General features: G+C 35.8%; 1 protein-coding gene across 2 annotated transcripts in view; it reads right to left on the reverse strand.

Moving 5' to 3' along the window:
• Window positions 1–21,058, reverse strand: part of LOC110441528 (phosphatidylinositol 4-phosphate 3-kinase C2 domain-containing subunit beta-like) — a 54,463-nt gene that overhangs the window by 13,137 nt on the left and 20,268 nt on the right. For both annotated transcript variants that reach the window (XM_021484703.1, XM_021484704.1), the window contains exons 10-26: window positions 20,293–20,369; window positions 19,925–20,067; window positions 19,369–19,453; window positions 18,968–19,099; window positions 17,965–18,132; window positions 16,747–16,852; window positions 16,197–16,258; window positions 14,340–14,420; window positions 13,597–13,785; window positions 10,840–10,933; window positions 10,366–10,460; window positions 9,457–9,631; window positions 7,253–7,360; window positions 4,555–4,647; window positions 4,092–4,221; window positions 3,792–3,928; window positions 2,785–2,954 (exon numbers count right to left, since the gene is read on the reverse strand). In XM_021484703.1, the coding sequence (XP_021340378.1) occupies window positions 2,785–2,954; window positions 3,792–3,928; window positions 4,092–4,221; window positions 4,555–4,647; window positions 7,253–7,360; window positions 9,457–9,631; window positions 10,366–10,460; window positions 10,840–10,933; window positions 13,597–13,785; window positions 14,340–14,420; window positions 16,197–16,258; window positions 16,747–16,852; window positions 17,965–18,132; window positions 18,968–19,099; window positions 19,369–19,453; window positions 19,925–20,067; window positions 20,293–20,369 (2,045 nt within the window). The remainder of the gene's footprint in view (window positions 1–2,784; window positions 2,955–3,791; window positions 3,929–4,091; window positions 4,222–4,554; window positions 4,648–7,252; window positions 7,361–9,456; window positions 9,632–10,365; window positions 10,461–10,839; window positions 10,934–13,596; window positions 13,786–14,339; window positions 14,421–16,196; window positions 16,259–16,746; window positions 16,853–17,964; window positions 18,133–18,967; window positions 19,100–19,368; window positions 19,454–19,924; window positions 20,068–20,292; window positions 20,370–21,058) is intronic.

A 21,058-nucleotide genomic window follows, 5' to 3' on the forward strand; every position in this document is an offset into this window, starting at 1 on the left:
GGGGGGTCAGCCCTACCATTTGTACAATTTTGAATCCCTGCCTCCCATGAATGCTTCTGATTAAATATGATTGATATCCAGTGCATAGTTCTACAGAAGAAGTCGTTTGTAGCAATATAGCCAAAATGCCCCCTTTTCGCCCCGCCCCTCAGCCCCCTGGGGGGTCAGCCCTACCATTTGTACAATTTTGAATCCCTGCCTCCCATGAATGCTTCTGATTAAATATGATTGATATCCAGTGCATAGTTCTACAGAAGAAGTCGTTTGTAGCAATATAGCCAAAATGCCCCCTTTTCGCCCCGCCCCTCAGCCCCCTGGGGGTCAGCCCTACCATTTGTACAATTTTGAATCCCCACCACCTAGGGATGCTTCCAGTCAAATTTAGTTAAATTCCAATCAGTGGTTAAGAAGAAGAAGTCGTTTAAAGAAATTGTTGACCCTAACTATATAAAATGCAGACGTGAAGAGGTGAGTTTTGATGTCCCTCTTGAATTTGGCCAGGGTATTTGACTTTCTAATAGCAGATGGTAAGCTATTCCACAATGTGGTCGAAACCCTCCCAAAGCATTGGTTTCAATAGGTCACAGTACGAGATTTGGGGACACACAACAAAGATTCTGACTCCGACAGCAGTGATCGTGACGCCTGATACAGGGTAACAAGCTTCTGTAGGTACTGATCATGAGGAGCTGTTCCATTCAGTGCCTTGTATGTGTACACCAAAATTTTGTACTGCGACCAGTATCGTACAGGTAACCAGTGCAATGAATGTAGCACAGGTGTGATGTGCTCTCTCTTTTGAGTACGAGTAACCAGCCGTGCTTCAGTGTTCTGGACCCTCTGCAGACGACTAGTTAGTTTGCCAGATATACCACAGAGCAGGGATTTACCATAATCAAACCGAGAGGCAACAAGTGAATGCACCAAAATCTTGCATGCATCTTCAGTTATTAACTGCCAAATACAGCCGATGTTCCTGAGCTGTTAGTAACATGATTTGGCAATAGCGTTCCCTTTGTTTCTCCATGTTCAGTGAACTATCAAAGTATACCCCTAGGTTTTTAACAGCTGGGACGGTCTCAATAGTTCTGGCACCGACCTTGAGCTGGAGAGCCATTGTTTGCTGACACTTTGGGGAAAGACGATTAGTTCCGTCTTTTCCTGATTAAGCTTTAGCATGTTAGCGTTCATTCAGGTACTGATATCTGTCAGACAAGCTTCCAGATTTTCTTAAACTGTATCCCAACTGTCTTTTGGTTTGATGACCATGTACATTTGTGTGTCATCAGCATAGCAAGGATAGCGAAGACTATGGTGACGACAAATCTCTCCAATCGGTTTATACGGGAAAACATTCAACAAGAGGCCCAATGGGCCTGAATCGCTCACCTGGTATTAATCTCACACTTGTAATCTTAAAAGTGGACTAAAATGCAGCTACAGGAAGAATATCAGTGTTTGATTCATAAGAACCTATTAAAAGATTTAAACATATGACGCTGTGACCTTGAATGTCGAACAAGGACATTAGGTTGAACAGAGTTTAAAGTCTTCCAACCCAGCATGCTTTTGGCAAAATATCATAACCCTGGACCTATTGGTTATACAGAACAAGTCATTTAAAGATTTAAACATATATTGACCACTGTGACCTTGAATATGGGCGAAGGTCATTCATTTTGACAAAATTGGTAGCCCTTCATCCNCTGGGGGTCAGCCCTACCATTTGTACAATTTTGAATCCCCACCACCTAGGGATGCTTCCAGTCAAATTTAGTTAAATTCCAATCAGTGGTTAAGAAGAAGAAGTCGTTTAAAGAAATTGTTGACCCTAACTATATAAAATGCAGACGTGAAGAGGTGAGTTTTGATGTCCCTCTTGAATTTGGCCAGGGTATTTGACTTTCTAATAGCAGATGGTAAGCTATTCCACAATGTGGTCGAAACCCTCCCAAAGCATTGGTTTCAATAGGTCACAGTACGAGATTTGGGGACACACAACAAAGATTCTGACTCCGACAGCAGTGATCGTGACGCCTGATACAGGGTAACAAGCTTCTGTAGGTACTGATCATGAGGAGCTGTTCCATTCAGTGCCTTGTATGTGTACACCAAAATTTTGTACTGCGACCAGTATCGTACAGGTAACCAGTGCAATGAATGTAGCACAGGTGTGATGTGCTCTCTCTTTTGAGTACGAGTAACCAGCCGTGCTTCAGTGTTCTGGACCCTCTGCAGACGACTAGTTAGTTTGTCAGATATACCACAGAGCAGGGATTTACCATAATCAAACCGAGAGGCAACAAGTGAATGCACCAAAATCTTGCATGCATCTTCAGTTATTAACTGCCAAATACAGCCGATGTTCCTGAGCTGTTAGTAACATGATTTGGCAATAGCGTTCCCTTTGTTTCTCCATGTTCAGTGAACTAGGCCTCTTAGTTATTCAGAAGAAGCTGTATAAAGATTTTTTCAGACAATTGACCCCTGTGACCTTGAAAATGGACGAAGGTCATTTATTTGAACAAATTTGGTAGCCCTTCATCCTAGTTTGCTTCTGGCCAAATATCATCACCCTAGGCCTTTTGGTTATTAAGAAGAAGTTATTTAAAAGTAAAATATTGACGCCGGATGCCGGACGGACAGACGACGGACGCTGCACCATGGCATAAGCTCACTTGGCCCTTTGGGCCAGGTGAGCTAAAAATAGTACTTAAGAACAAAATTAAATACAATGGATACATAGAACATGCCAAGACATTCTTCCATTTGAGTGTTAATTACCTTCTGATGTTCCCAAACATCTGGGAATCTCCAAGAAACTTGTTGAAGTCTATGTGGAACATGTGTCCCGACTGTTTGAGCATGATGTTGTCGTTGTGGCGGTCACAAATCCCGAGGACATAGGTGGCCACACAGTAGCCAGCACAGGAACTAGTGAAGTTCTCCAAGGCCTGTAAACACAAACATATCATATAGAATCTTAAACCACTTCTCCATGGCCTGTAAACACAAACATATCATATAGAATCTTATACCACAACATTTACTGAATTTCCATCATAAACTTTCAAGATACAGATTGACAAAAGCTTGGGAGTTCACGATTACATATTTTTATTGCAGCAGGATTCTTCCCCCGAAACTTTTGTCTGATATTGAACATCTGCAGTTTTGTTAACACTAATAAGAGTAGGGGGCGTTTCAAAAATAAGTATGAGGTAATTTACAATGACATTCCACCACTTCCCTGGTAAAATGTACCGCTAATGACAGAAAGGTAGCCAGTCACAAACAGCAGAAAGGTAGCCATTCACAAACAGCAGTTAGGGCTTTTATTAACAACACTTATCATCTGTAAGTAATTACCTAACAATACATGTATCTTACATCACACCATCTCATGTAAATCCTCACACCTTATTAGGTTGATTATGAATCATGTGGAGATATATTTTACTAGTTAGCCAACGATTGGTCACTACAGATTGACCAGAACAATTTCATATATATTTCTAAACATTTTCTTCAGGTTGGTGAGTATGGATTATGATAAATCTTTTTACACAACCAATATGATTTTCTAGGTCACATTTTTATGACTAGTACGATATAAGTGTTATATAGTATTCATCTGCTCTGGCTGATTTCTGAGGGTTAGGCTTCAGTCATTTGCTTCAGTCATTTGCTTCAGTCATTTACATGTTACAGGGGAAATATAATAATGGTGTCTTTGAGAAATACATTGAATTCCACTGAGCCCTCTTTATGAGCAGCTTGTAGTAACCTACCTTCTGGTATTCAAGTTCTGTGGGATTGTGTTTTTGAAGCCACTCTTTAATTGGCCGATCTTTGAATGAACCAGTGACGCCATAGGACACCTGGATCCTTCGTAGTGTGTCCGACTCCATGACAAGCTCTATCACACCTGTATCACACAAAGAACACACTTACTATTTACAGACACTTAAAGAGACAATCCTACATTAATATTATTGAAAGCTTTGTCAACAAATACTGATGGTTTTAACTTTCAGAAAACTTAATTAATTTTACTTGTCTGTACTATCTAGTATCCATTCAACACTCGCCTCTTTTAGGTCCTGTGGCCAGACAAGCAAATGTGATCATTTTGAGGTCAAGTCCAGCCCTAAGCCACAGTCTGTCCATTATCTTGACCATCTGCATGGTCAGCATGTCCTGTCGGAGGTCATCCCCAACCTGCCAACATTAAATTTCCAAATAATAACTACACAAACACTTCAAAAAATGAGATTTCAGTGGATCTTTTAAAATTGTAAGCAAAATCCTACCTATATGTGGAAAAAAAATAATGAAATTTTAATGAATTTGATGAAAACACTTTTAAGATCTTTTACAAATTAAACGAGTAAAGGATGTCAACAACTTTACTTGAATGTACAGTCACAGATTAGAAACATATTTTTGGAAATATCTAGTTTGACTGTATGTATGTGCTCAATACAAATTTTGCTATTTGAAACATTTCACTACCTCGTCAGTAAACACCCAAATTACTGAGAGCAGACCTACCTTGAACATAACATATATGGGCTCGGCCTTGATGTTGGTACTCTTGAACACCAGTTTGAGAGGTAAGGCATTGGAAGTGAAGTAAGAACAGGACTGTAACACAATTAACAGACATCAATAAATACTGTAACTTCGGTAGACAAGGAACTCTGATGTCAAACACTAACAGACATCAATAAATACTCTAACTTCAGTAGACAAGGAACTTGATGTGAAGATATAATCATAATGAAATATCAAACATTAACCACTTTGCCAAAAACATTTATTACATACCTGGTTAATCATACTGTAGGAATAGAATTAACCAGATATTAACCAGAATTGGAAAATAGGATTTGGCACAAGTTATTACAACTTAAGTAGCCATCTCCTTACAACAATAATTCAAAACAACAGATGATGATATAGACTGTCAATTGCAATTCATAGAGTATGAAGCGATTTTTTAAGGAACACATACACATACAAACAAACAAAAAAACATATTTTAAAGTCAAGTTCATGGTAATCAAACATGTTAAAATCTTCCACTGGATCTAATAAAAGTTTGCACTTGTTTGAATACATCACAATTGTATCCAAAGCCAGATTTTCATTTCCAAACAGTAAATCTCAACCTTAAATGTATATTTAAATGATTTATATGATCAAAATGCACAGTACGAGCATTTGTCTAAGGTTGACATTCAAAGAAGAAGTGATAGGCATTTTCGCAATGGTAGCCACAATTTATACAATTGGAGTGTTGGACCAAGTTTGCACGGTAAAGATCATGTTTGAGAGGACTGCATTCGTGTCTTAGTCTGGTATGAAGAATGTTTAGTTTGCTGTCACCACGTAGGTAATGAAGGGTTACTGTATAAGGTATGTTGGGGACTATACAGCTGATTTGAAAGATGAGAAAGACATGGATCTAATATTATAGTCTAGAGTATTCCACATTTTTAATGAAGAAGGCAAGAAAGATAAACTAGCAGTAGAGAATCTGAAATTGGGAATTTTGTAGTTATCATTATTTCTAAGAACATGTCGGTTTTCTCCTACCTTAGTGGGAAGTAGATTTGTTAGGTAGTTTGGGGTTTGATGCCTATCCATTTTGTAGATTAACTAAAGTTTTCATCTTCTTCTTCTATCCGAAAGTAATTCAAGACCAGTTTCTGTATACAATGATTCATTTCTAGCATATGACGGTAAACCTGTAATTATTCTAGCTACTTCACGTTGAGCCCTCTCTAACTTTTCAGAATTGACCAGAGTACAACCATCCCTAACTTCACATGCATATTCTAAAACTGGTAATAAACATGTGTAAGTTTTGTGAATTCTTAAGAGAGCATCCCGCTCAAACAGATATTTGAGTTTTCGCATTTTTTGTTTTTTCATGACCAATATAAATTTCTTGCCTTGTGATTAGCCGGTATACAGGATATTGTACTACCTCAGTAGTCAGTATTCTTAAAGGAAACTCATTGGCACTTGGCTGCTGATCAATTGGACTAATTGAAACAAGAATGGGTTCCAAACATTTAAGTACCATTTTACACTACAGAAGGATAACGTCACTATTGCATCATTTTGCCTGCCATTGTTTTTAGGTTGAAGATTTTAACGAGTAATGTTTTGCAGAAAATGTTATTTGCATGTTAAGAGCAATTATCGGTATCTAAGGTATTTCATATAGCGTCATGTCAGTGTATATAGTATGTAATGGGCTCATAACTTTTCTCAAAATGAAATTTTGAGGTTTGAAGCATTTTCTTACATTTTTCTCAATAATAGTGAATACACGGATACTTCAGGAATGCATGTACAGGTAAGATTTTTCATAAATTATAATGTTCAATGCAGTTTTGCACCACTCAAATTCTGCATTTAAAAGTTACTTTTCAGACAAAATCAACAATATTTTTGACAAATCATTTCTGCAAGGTCATTATTAGCATTGTTCTTGACATGGGTATACCAACCAACTTCCATCTTTTTCATTTTGAGAAAAGTTATGATCCCATCACATACTATATACACTGACATGAGCCTGTATGAAATACCTTAATAAAAGCAATACAACATATGTGTTCATCTGATGTTTCTGCTCATGCTATGTGGGACATCAGATGAGTACACATGTGGGACATCAGATGAGTACACGTGTGGGACATCAGATGAGTACACGTGTGGGACATCAGATGAGTTCACGTGTGGTACATCTTTGTATTGCCTACATATCTTCACTGCGGTGCAGCTCTATGTATACAGAATGTTACATCTTCACATTTGATAATCTGTAAAAGACATGTCAGTTTTATATTGATTATTTGGCATGCTGTATAACTGGAAAATTTCACATAGCCAAAGTGTCGACCCCTCACCGTTAAATTCCATATCTGCTCAGTGATATTTCACACTTTACATTTATTTACTATATATTTTATGTTGTCTGTTAATGTTCGCTGTGATGATATATTTGCCCCCATTACAGAGAGTGAAAAAGATCAAAGTTAAACAGTGGCAAATATTTTCGGGTATACAGCTGTACTTTATCATTTTCCAATATAGCTGCCTCCCTAACTTCATTGTGTGCAGTATAAGAATTAGAACTGTAGTTGTACTGACAACATGGAAAATCTTCAATGACACCGACTCAGTGTCAGGTGAATGTTTTATGCTGGTAGAATGTAAACCCTAATTTACTGACCTTGAGGTCCACCCCTGACACAGCCAGGCCAGGATTATAAGGCAACAAAATGCTGCCTCGATCCTCAAATAATTCAAACACCGCCTGCATCTCTCGCTTCAATGTTCCCTGTAAACAAACAAAGAGCACATTCACTAAAAATCTATTAATACTCCCAACATTTTTATGACAATAGTTTCATTTTAGTCAACAATTAACAGAATTATGACTGCACTGGTTTTTTAAGTCTTGTTAATTTAACTTCTGAGAGCAAGTGGTCACGTACTGGACTTGTCTCTTTTCCTAGATAATAACATCTAGTTAATAACACCTAGTTAATAACACCTAGTTAATTATACCAAATGAAAACACCTATATAATAACAACTAGATAATAATAACACATACTTAATAATACCAAATGATAACACCTATATAATAACACCTATATAATAACAACTAGATAATAATAACACCTAGTTAATAATACCAAATGATAACACTTAGATAATAACACCTAGTTAATAATACCAAATGATAACACCTATAAAATAACAACTAGATAATAATAACACCTATTTAATAATACCAAATGATAACACTTAGATAATAACACCTAGTTTATATTACAAAATGATAACACCTATATAACAATAACACCTAGATAATAATAACACCTAGATAATAATAACACCTAGATAATAAAACCTAGATATTAACACCTAGATAATAATCTCTAGATAACATTACCTAGATAATAACACCTAGATAATAATATCTAGATAACAATACCTAGATAATAACACCTAGATAATAAACCTAGATAATAATATCTAGATAAAAATACCTAGATAGCAATACCTAGATAATAACACCTAGATAATAACACCTTTATAATAATGCCCAGATAATAATACCTAGAAAATAATACCAAATAATAACATCTGGAGAATAATACCTTAATAATAACACCTAGATAATAACACCAAGATAATAAAACCTAGATAACAATACCTAGATAAAATCACCTAGATAATAATATCTAGATAACAATACCTAGATAACAAAACCTAGATAATAATACCTAGATAATAACACATAGATACACCTTGATAATAACACCTAGCTAGATAATAATACCTATATAATAACACCTTGGTAATAACACCTTGATAATAACACCTAGATAATAACACATAGATAATAATACCTAGATAATAACATCTAGATAATAATCTCTAGATAATAACACATTGGTAATAATACCTTAATAATATCTAGATAGTAACACCTAGATAACAATACCTAGATAAAATCACCTAGATAATAATATCTAGATAACAATACCTAGATAACAAAACCTAGATAATAATACCTAGATAATAACACATAGATAATAATACCTAGATAATAACACCAAGATAATAATACCTAGATAATAACATCTAGATAATAATACCTAGATAATAACACCTTGATAATAACACCTATATTATAACACCTAGATAATAACACCTTGGTAATAACACCTAGATAATAACACCTTGATAATAACACCTAGATAATAATACCTAGATAATAACACCTTGATAATAACACCTAGATAATAATACCTAGATAATAACACATAGATAATAATACCTAGATAATAACACCTTGATAATAACACCTAGATAATAACACCTAGATAATAACACCTTGGTAATAACACCTAGATAATAACACCTTGGTAATAACACCTAGATAATAACACCTAGATAATAATACCTAGATAATAACACATAGATAATAATACCTAGATAATAACACCTAGATAATAACACCTAGATAATAACACCTAGATAATAACACCTTGGTAATAACACCTAGATAATAACACCTTGGTAATAACACATAGATAATAACACCTAGATAATAACACCTAGATAATAATACCTAGATAATAACACCTAGATAATTATACCTAGATAATAACACCTAGATAATAACACCTTGGTAATAACACCTAGATAATAACACCTTGGTTATAACACATAGATAATAACACCTAGATAATAACACCTAGATAATAATACCTAGATAATAATACCTTGATAATAACACCTAGATAATAACACCTAGATAATAATACCTAGATAATAACACCTTGATAATAACACCTAGATAATAACACCTAGATAATAACACCTAGATAATAATACCTATATTTCTAATACTTTTACTTACATCCTTCTCCTTGGACACCTGGACTTTCTCAGCAGCATTGGTGAGGATCTTAACTAGCTCCTCCTGTTTCCTGAACTCCTGGTAGAGTGCGTCACCAGCTACACTCACCAGGGCAACAAACATCAGTTCATATCTATGTTTGTAAGTACTGTCCTGGGCTGCTCCTTTTAGCAGCCTAAAAATACAAAAGTGACAAAATTTGTAAAAGCCACCTAAAAACTTATGTGACAGTTGTAAAACTTGTTTTTTGTGAACTGTTTATTTACTCTATCACCTGATGATAGACAGGTGGTTTTAAAAAAGGGTTTTTTATTTGCAGGTTGTCTTGTTAAACAGGTGGGTATTTTATAGACAAATGCCCTCAATGGACAAGGTATGAGCAAGAAAACACCAGGCAGGATATTAAACATATTTTTGTTAATTGAACAAATTGTGAATGTTATCTGGACAAATAAGGAAACAAGCCATTCAGATTGATGTGTGTTGCCTGTGCCCTGCTTTGACAATTAATGCTCATATCAGAGAAAATAACTTAAATGCAAAAACTGAGTTTTGATGGAAATGCTGACAAAGTCAATGGACCATGAAAGGTTGGCTGCATCCAACATTTAATGCAAGGGTTGAGATGTACTACCTAAGATACATCTATGGTCCAAGTTTGGTTGGTCTAGCACTTATACTTTCAGTGAAACTAAGTTAAACGCAAAAACTTAATATTGATGCCGCCGCTGGAAAAGCAACACCTTAGTCTCGCTTCCGCTACTTCGTGGCAGCGAGACAAAAATGGCCTATTTTCAATTGTAATTGAATCTGTTTAACAGACCTATTCAGGGAATGATAAACCCTTGTCACCTTGTTACATGTAATACTAAGTATATTACTAAACAATTAAGTAATAAGATACTTTACCAGAAGAACTTGTGAGCAAATCTGATACTTTTGCAGGACTGCTCGAGGAGAAGTCGCGATAGGTCCGAGGCATGATAACTCTCATACTTCAGGGCCTGTAGAAAGAAAACACAACAAAATCACCTTGTAACCAATGAATCAAGTTGTTTTTTCAAATTCATTTCAGAAATAATTCACTTTATATGAAGATTCGTGTTTCTAAAGGTGTATGATCGTACCTGGACAAGTTGAGGTATAAACTCGATCGTACCTGGATAAGTTGAGGTATAAACTCGATCGTACCTGGATAAGTTGAGGTATAAACTCAATCGTACCTGGTCAAGTTGAGGTATAAACTCGAATGTACCTGGATAAGTTGAGGTATAAACTCGATCGTACCTGGATAAGTTGAGGTATAAACTCGAATGTACCTGGATAAGTTGAGGTATAAACTTGCTCGTACCTGGATAAGTTGAGGTATAAACTTGATCGTACCTGGATAAGTTGAGGTATAAACTCGATCAGGTCATCTGTTGCCATTTTCTTCAGGCAGTCAACAGCAAATTTTCTCACTTTATTGTCAGGATATCTGTAATAGGGAAACGTCAATTTTACGAACAAATTTCATAGCACTTCTGTTAGAGAAGGAACGCTATCTAAATTACCAAAAATCTAAAATATTTTCATTTTAACATTTGAGAACATTTCATTTTTTTCCCACATTTTGTCTTCAAATAGTTCATGAGAATCAAGAAGCTTCCATCTGTGTAAGTTCAAAGTTTTATGAAAATAACTCGCATGTAGATAGCATGTTTTATCTTTATTTCTGTTAGAGTTATATGTACATGTATCGTATAATTTTATTTCTGTTAGTTATATGTACATGTATCGTATAACTTTATTTCTGTCAGAGTTATAGTAAATGTACCGTATTACTTTATTTCTGTTAGAGTTATATGTATATGCATCGTATTACTTTATTTCTGTTAGAGTTATATGTATATGCATCGTATTACTTTATTTCTGTTAGAGTTATATGTACATGTATCGTATTACTTTATTTCTGTTAGAGTTATATGTACATGTATCATATAACTTTATTTCTGTTAGAGTTATATGTACATGTATCGTATAACTTTATTTCTGTCAGAGTTATAGTACATGTACCGTATTACTTTATTTCTGTTAGAGTTATATGTATATGTATCGTATTACTTTATTTCTGTTAGAGTTATATGTATATGTATCGTATAACTTTATTTCTGTTAGAGTTATATGTACATGTATCGTATAACTTTATTTCTGTTAGAGTTATATGTACATGTATCGTATAACTTTATTTCTGTTAGAGTTATATGTACATGTATCGTATAACTTTATTTCTGTTAGAGTTATATGTACATGTATCGTATAACTTTATTTCTGTTAGAGTTATATGTACATGTATCGTATAACTTTATTTCTGTTAGAGTTATATGTACATGTATCGTATAACTTTATTTCTGTTAGAGTTATATGTACATGTATCGTATAACTTTATTTCTGTTAGAGTTATATGTACATGTATCGTATAACTTTATTTCTGTTAGAGTTATATGTACATGTATCGTATAACTTTATTTCTGTTAGAGTTATATGTACATGTATCGTATAACTTTATTTCTGTTAGAGTTATATGTACATGTATCGTATAACTTTATTTCTGTTAGAGTTATATGTACATGTATCGTATAACTTTATTTCTGTTAGAGTTATATGTACATGTATCGTATAACTTTATTTCTGTTAGAGTTATATGTACATGTATCGTATAACTTTATTTCTGTTAGAGTTATATGTACATGTATCGTATAACTTTATTTCTGTTAGAGTTATATGTACATGTATCGTATAACTTTATTTCTGTTAGAGTTATATGTACATGTATCGTATAACTTTATTTCTGTTAGAGTTATATGTACATGTATCGTATAACTTTATTTCTGTTAGAGTTATATGTACATGTATCGTATAACTTTATTTCTGTTAGAGTTATATGTACATGTATCGTATAACTTTATTTCTGTTAGAGTTATATGTACATGTATCGTATAACTTTATTTCTGTTAGAGTTATATGTACATGTATCGTATAACTTTATTTCTGTTAGAGTTATATGTACATGTATCGTATAACTTTATTTCTGTTAGAGTTATATGTACATGTATCGTATAACTTTATTTCTGTTAGAGTTATATGTACATGTATCGTATAACTTTATTTCTGTTAGAGTTATATGTACATGTATCGTATAACTTTATTTCTGTTAGAGTTATATGTACATGTATCGTATAACTTTATTTCTGTTAGAGTTATATGTACATGTATCGTATAACTTTATTTCTGTTAGAGTTATATGTACATGTATCGTATAACTTTATTTCTGTTAGAGTTATATGTACATGTATCGTATAACTTTATTTCTGTTAGAGTTATATGTACATGTATCGTATAACTTTATTTCTGTTAGAGTTATATGTACATGTATCGTATAACTTTATTTCTGTTAGAGTTATATGTACATGTATCGTATAACTTTATTTCTGTTAGAGTTATATGTACATGTATCGTATTACTTTATTTCTGTTAAGAGTTATATGTACATGTATCGTATTACTTTATTTCTGTTAAGAGTTATATGTACATGTATCGTATAACTTTATTTCTGTTAAGAGTTATAGTACATAATTGTAGCACAGACTATAAGCAACAACAAAATTGTAAGTTACCAACAAATAGTCTGTAGTTTATTGTAAACTTACTGATAATGTATATAGGATATAGTCAAAACATTGTAGTTCTCATGGCAATGTTGTTTTCCTGGTTTTTGTTTGTTTGTGTTTATGTCCTATTAACAGCTCTAGTCATTTAAGGACGTGCCAGGTTTCGATGGTGGAGGAAAGCCGGAGTTCACGGAGAAAAAAACACCAACCTACGGCCAGTACCTAGCGACTGCCCCACGTAGGTCTTGAACCTGCGACCCAGTGGTTTAGGGCTAGGGGAAGTAGAATGGCAGACGCCTTAACCACTTGGCCACTGCAGCCCCTGTTTTCCTGGACTTTGCAGTATGATATCTTGATTTCTAGCAAAAGTAACACTAAATCCCCAAAAGTTTCCATACTGCAAGTTCAACACTGTTCAAATTTGGATTATTGTATACAACATGAAGTTAACACTGTGAAACTGAAGCTGTATACATGAAGTTAGACTTACTGTGGTAGGAGAAGCTCCAGGGCCTGCATAGGATCTATACCACCCCAGCTCTGCAGTAAGGAGTAAACATCGGACAGGCTTGCCCAATCCCAGCGTACCACACCTTGCAGTATCCATGGCAACGCATCTGGGAAGTCATGAAGATAGTTGCGGTAGCGCCACAGTATCTCAAGTTCATCTGCCTGACAACTGTTCAGAGAGATTTATATACTAGTCCATCTAGAAGCATGATAATGCTAGTATTGCATATTAATAAGTATTATTTTCAATAGAAGAATGTATAAAACAGATGCATCCTAATCAAATAATTGGTTCTAACTTGGAAGTAGGAGCTAGGTGATCTGTTATAACATCATCATTAAGATCTTCACAATATGATACATACAATAAAGCAGGACTGTATTGAAAAATTGTATACCAGTGCTTCTCCAACCTTAATTTTATAACATAAATTTTGAAAATACAGAATTATTTTCCTTAAAAGTAGTAAAATATTTCTCATTTTTCTTCGTTTTGGGAAAATACAGCACTTTTCTCCTAGGGAAAGCAGCATGTGTTCGGCTGTAAAACTGGGGAAATAAATCACTGAATACTGGTGAGAGAAACATAAAAAACATCATTATCAGTAGTTATATACAGTACCATGTCAGATCTGACTTCGCGAATGAATGCTTTATCAAATTTATAATTTATCTGAAATCGTTCGTCTTTGATTACCAAACTGAAGTAACCCATGTACTCACGATGACACACAGTCCTTCTCCATAGTGTCTCTGGCTATCTTCTGGATCTCTGGTAGCAGTGATGAGAACTGCTTCTTCTCACTGAAATCAGCAGAAACATGAAAATCATACAAATGTCAAACCTGTTAATCTTATGTTGAAACTTTTATTAGGATAATCATGACTTGTTAAATCTTGTTCACTGCTGTATCATATCAGAGCAGAACATTGTTAAATCTTGTTCACTGCTGTACCATATCAGAGCAGAACGTTGTGAAATCTTGTTCACTGCTGTATCATATCAGAGCAGAACGTTGTTAAATCTTGTTCACTGCTGTATCATATCAGAGCAGAACGTTGTTAAATCTTGTTCACTGCTGTATCATATCAGAGCAGAACGTTGTTAAATCTTGTTCACTGCTGTATCATATCAGAGCAGAACGTTGTTAAATCTTGTTCACTGCTGTATCATATCAGAGCAGAACGTTGTTAAATCTTGTTCACTGCTGTATCATATCAGAGCAGAACGTTGTTAAATCTTGTTCACTGCTGTATCATATCAGAGCAGAACGTTGTTAAATCTTGTTCACTGCTGTATCATATCAGAGCAGAACGTTGTTAAATCTTGTTCACTGCTGTATCATATCAGAGCAGAACGTTGTTAAATCTTGTTCACTGCTGTATCATATCAGAGCAGAACGTTGTTAAATCTTGTTCACTGCTGTATCATATCAGAGCAGAACGTTGTTAAATCTTGTTCACTGCTGTATCATATCAGAGCAGAACGTTGTTAAATCTTGTTCACTGCTGTATCATATCAGAGCAGAACGTTGTTAAATCTTGTTCACTGCTGTATCATATCAGAGCAGAACGTTGTTAAATCTTGTTCACTGCTGTATCATATCAGAGCAGAACGTTGTTAAATCTTGTTCACTGCTGTATCATATCAGAGCAGAACGTTGTTAAATCTTGTTCACTGCTGTATCATATCAGAGCAGAACGTTGTTAAATCTTGTTCACTGCTGTATCATATCAGAGCAGAACGTTGTTAAATCTTGTTCACTGCTGTATCATATCAGAGCAGAACGTTGTTAAATCTTGTTCACTGCTGTATCATATCAGAGCAGAACGTTGTTAAATCTTGTTCACTGCTGTATCATATCAGAGCAGAACGTTGTTAAATCTTGTTCACTGCTGTATCATATCAGAGCAGAACGTTGTTAAATCTTGTTCACTGCTGTATCATATCAGAGCAGAACCTCCTGTACCCAAACTTAATTCACTTGTCTAGTACAGGTCACTAGTGTTTACATTAAAACCTGTTTTATAAAGGAGACCTCCCTTTGGAAGTCCAAAAAGTAGTTTCTTGATGCATCCAGTATCCTAACCCTTTCACCACTGTAACCCATAATTGACTCACCCCGATTAATGCATGGAAGAGTTAACTTAAGTTACATAGGGGTGAAAGGGTTAATACAGTTTCAATTCGCACTTAAATCACTACAGGGGGGAACATAAAAGTGGTCTTTCAATGCAGGTGGTATCTGAAATACAGGTTAAAATTACACTGAAATCACTACAGTGGGGAACATAAAAGTGGTCTCTGAACACATGCTGTCTCTGTAAAATAGAGCTGGTCACAAGAGCAGGTTTGAGTTTATAGCGCAGCTAACTAAAAATGTATAAACTAGAGTAAATCTACTTGCAATGTATAAATAAAGGTTTAGTGGAAATTATGTCTTTTCTTTGAATGATAAGATTGCTAAAAATAAATCTTAAAAAGAATTTTACTAACAGTTCTAAGAGGTAAAAGGTCAAACCCTGCAGGATCACTGTAATCAATCTTATTCTTATATATTCCACTAAATGAGTACTTACCAGCTTTTCTGTATGTAAACATCAGGGAACACGATCTGTTTCCCAAAGTCAGGCAGATTGATCTAAAAGAAATCAACAGTCTCTCTCAAATATCTCATTTTAAACTTTATTGTTATGATATAAGAAATTGGATTTATATTGTATATATCGATACTGGCCAGTATTCATGTAAATCAAATTTTGAAATAAACGGTGTATGACTTGAGTAACAAGAGCAATGGCGCTGAATAGAAAGTTTAACCAAAGTCATGTGGCATTCAAAATATAGGTCACAGTGACCTTTATTTCAGTTATTGGTGTAATACCAATCTATCTTAATATATATGAAGTTTGACAACTGTGGGAATTATACTATTAGGTAGTCCTGAAGCTAAATGAAAAGGATAACCAAGAGGCCATATGGAACGACGTATGGACAGATGATCAGACAGAAAACACTTAATGCCCCATTCACTACAATGTGTGTATGTGCATAAAATACAGATCAGTAAGCTTAAAGCAATGTTATACATTGAAATCCGATCTAATTCGCCTAGACTGGCATACGTACATGTATGAGTGCTGCATCAGACTGTAGAGAGGAACAGAAAGGGATGAACGGATCAGCCACACTGTACATCTTCAGAGGAACCAACAGATTACCGCTGATCAGGTTCCTGGTAAACACAAACATACATAGATATTATTTGCTGTAAATAGCAGCAATAACCAACACCCCACCAACCCCGTAAAATCCATTCCCATCAAGGTATACTTTTCTCTCATTAGCTTAATACTGACTCCTACAAATGAAGACAAGAACTCACATTTCCGATCAGAAAGCTATTGAAAGGGATACTTCTCTAAAGGTTTTGGTCATTAAACAAAACTTCATCTTGTCCAAGGGAGATGAATCAGTCTTAGTTATAAAGTTATAAAACTGTACAATGCCCAAACATGGGGAGATTACATAAACTTCCTGGTTGTACAATTAACCAACCCAAGAAAAAGAAAAACATCTTAACCTTTATGGTTATAAAACTGACAATCCAAGGGGAGACTACTCATTTTTTCTCTTCCTGAAAATAAACCATATTTGTTCTACAACAATAATAAAACAAGTTATTTCAACTCATATTAATCACTTTTTTTGTGTTGGCTTAGATGTTAGCACATAATGTGGTAGGCCACCTGAGAACTGGAGAAAACCCACGTGGTGAAAGGTGGGTGTAGTGTTCACTGCACCACTCGACCACGGCGACACTGACCAGGGGAGACTACTCACGTGGTGAAAGGTGGGTGTAGTGTTCACTGCACCACCCGACCACGGGGACACTGACCAGGGGAGACTACTCACGTGGTGAAAGGTGGGTGTAGTGTTCACTGCACCACCCGACCACGGCGACACTGACCAGGGGAGACTACTCACGTGGTGAAAGGTGGGTGTAGTGTTCACTGCACCACCCGACCACGGGGACACTGACCAGGGGAGACTACTCACGTGGTGAAAGGTGGGTGTAGTGTTCACTGCACCACCCGACCACGGCGACACTGACCAGGGGAGACTACTCACGTGGTGAAAGGTGGGTGTAGTGTTCACTGCACCACCCGACCACGGGGACACTGACCAGGGGAGACTACTCACGTGGTGAAAGGTGGGTGTAGTGTTCACTGCACCACCCGACCACGGCGACACTGACCAGGGGAGACTACTCACGTGGTTAAAGATGGGTGTAGTGTTCACTGCACCACCCGACCACGGGGACACTGACCAGGGGAGACTACTCACCCTGACTGGTTATAAAGCTGAACAGTGACCCCACCTAGGGGTGACAAAACCTTGGTTCCCTGTGTGTTGTTCTGGTTACTGCTGGGGACAACCTTGACACCACAAAGTGTCATACACACTCGGGTCTCCCTTGGCAACACCTGGACTGGGATCTCATCAAAACTCACCCTAGGAAAGCAGACAAACAGGAAAAATTGTAATAACGAGAATGGATGGTATGAAAACACAAAATGAAAATTTAGTAGACCAGTAGTTTGGAAATGTGTACAGTATGTGCAAACGTGGAAAATAAAATGTGCTATTTGAATCAGTTAAACAAACCAATAATTTTTCTACTAGTCAAATAATTTAACAAGTGGCCCAGAGGGCCTGTATTGCTCACCTGGAAGTGTTAGCAAATTTGAAGTTGAAATAGCCAGATGCTGCTGGTAGCGTACATGCATTACATGGTTAGCCAGGGGTTACATGTATATGCAATTGGACATAATTCTGTCATTCCTACAGGAAAAGGATTTTAAAGCTATTTTTCTATTTTCCCTATTTGGCTCTGCCCCTCTGTCCCAAGATGTTCATACCCACCATTTATATCAAATGTATGTCCCTTCCCCATACCTTCATCCCAACAGAAGAAGGATATTAAAGCTATTCCTCTATATCCCTTATTGGGCCCCGCCTCTCTGCCCCCAGGGAGGGTCAGACCCACCATTTATACAAAAGTAAGTCCCCCACACCAAAGGATGCTTTAGACAAAATATGGACAAAATCCTGTCATTCCTACAGAAGAAGAATTTTAAAGAATTTTCTAAACTACCCCTATTGCGCCTCTCCCCTCAGACCCCAGGGGGAGTCAGACCCACCATTTATACAAAATTGATTTCCCTTCCCCATAGGATGCTACTGTTCAAATTTGGTCAAAATTCCTTCATCCCAAAAAGCTATTCCTTTATAATCCTTATTGACCCCGCCCCTTGACTTCTAATTAACATAATGACCTCTGACCTACCATTCGTCCCACAATATACACTCTAGCCCACATAGCTGAGTCGTAGTTATGGTTTTACATGAAGTCACCACATCCAGGTCAATTTTGTCTTTTCCATAATGAAGACTACAGATGATCTTGTATTCATCATACCTACAAAAAAAGCACAGATCCTCAAGCTTAGTATATACAAATATACTGTATTTGACATTCTCTTCACCATGCTTTACTGATATTCATGTACAAATGTATTTCATTTGAAGAAATGTCTATTATGGCTATTGTGTTTAGACACATTTTTTCCTAAAATACTACGAGCACAGGGCACTTATAATATCAAATACATTATATAAAAACAAATGATTTTACTTGTTTATAGTACTTTATTTTGTCCATAATTCCAGGTTTAAGGTGAGACTTACTTCTGTGACCAGGTGACAGGGATGCGGTGGACCGTGGCAATGTGTAGAATAAAGTTGTCCTCCAATGCAACCACAGGATTTGTCTCTAAAAACACCAATAACAACTGGATAACAGTAAATTACCACATGTTTAACATATAAACATGTGTTATCTTGTATTATTTATATATTTTATATACATTGTTTACATTTATAATGGTATGACATCCTATTACATACCGACACATTCCATGATATCAGGGTTTGATATTTAGTATGATTTTTAACTTGCTGTAAGATATACCGTAATATTAATAGATATTTTATCTATTAGATAGTTATAAAGTGATACATGGAAAAGCAAGGGCTATAACTCCAGATATATATAGGGGGGATCACACTAAGGTTCAGCAGGGAACACTCCTCGATTATAAGAGGTACTCATACACAAAATTTTACAATTGTCAGTGACGGAGAGTATGAGATATTGGCCGGACAAGGAGATGCAGGACAGATGGTCTGAGAACAACCCTATAGTGCCTGTCTGTAGTATAAGTGTGGACTTCTAACAACATACCCCTGACAGGCTGTACAGCTGTACCCAGCAAATAATCGGTATGGAATGTGTGACAGTACATTTTGATGAGCTGTTTGACAGTCACCAGAAGCTGGTCAAGTACTTCCTCTAACTCTTCTATTAATGAGCACCGGATAGCCATGCTGCAACACACAGATGTAGCATTCAAGCTTTAAAATCCAAAGTAAAATACAGCTTGTACTCTCCAGTAATACAGATCTAGATCATTTCAGTAATTGTTGACAAATGCTGTCAATGCATTCCTATTTCACATAATTACTATTTTGAAGGCTTACTCGTGCAAGTAGACTGGACAATATAAGCCTTTCATTGATGAACAAGTTATAATAATAGAAAAGGTGACTTACTGGAAGGCTACTTGTGTGTCTTGGTCCGACCCCTTCATCTTTACTTCATTGTCATAATTTTGTCGAGTTTCTTGACTCTGCAACATATAAAGGACATTATGATAATGACAATAGCAATAAATAAAAGCCTCACTGTATATCTGTCAATAGCAGTAAACAATGGGGGGAATATATATCTGTCAATAACAGTAAACAATTGGGGGAATATTGTCTGTCAATAGCAGTAAACAAAGGGGGGAATATATATCTGTCAATAGCAGTAAACAATTGGGGGAATATTGTCTGTCAATAGCAGTAAACAATGGGGGGAATATATATCTGTCAATAGCAGTAAACAAAGGCGGGAATATATATCTGTCAATAGAAGTAGACAATGGGGGGAATATATATCTGTCAATAGCAGTAAACAATGGGGGGAATATATATCTGTCAATAGCAGTAAACAATGGGGGGAATATATATCTGTCAATAGCAGTAAACAAAGGGGGGAATATATATCTGTCAATAGCAGTAAACAATGGGGGGAATATATATCTGTCAATAGAAGTAGACAAAGGGTGGAATATGTATCTGTCAATAGAAGTAGACAAAGGGGGGAATATATATCTGTCAATAACAGTAAACAAAGGCGGGAATATATATCTGTCAATAGAAGTAGCCAAAGGGGGGAATATATATCTGTCAATAGAAGTAGACAATGGGGGATATATATCTGTCAATAGAAGTAGACAAAGGGGGATATATATCTGTCAATAGAAGTAGACAA

The sequence above is a fragment of the Mizuhopecten yessoensis genome, unplaced genomic scaffold (assembly GCF_002113885.1).
Source record: "Mizuhopecten yessoensis strain PY_sf001 unplaced genomic scaffold, ASM211388v2 scaffold716017, whole genome shotgun sequence".
Classification (NCBI taxonomy): domain Eukaryota; kingdom Metazoa; phylum Mollusca; class Bivalvia; order Pectinida; family Pectinidae; genus Mizuhopecten; species Mizuhopecten yessoensis.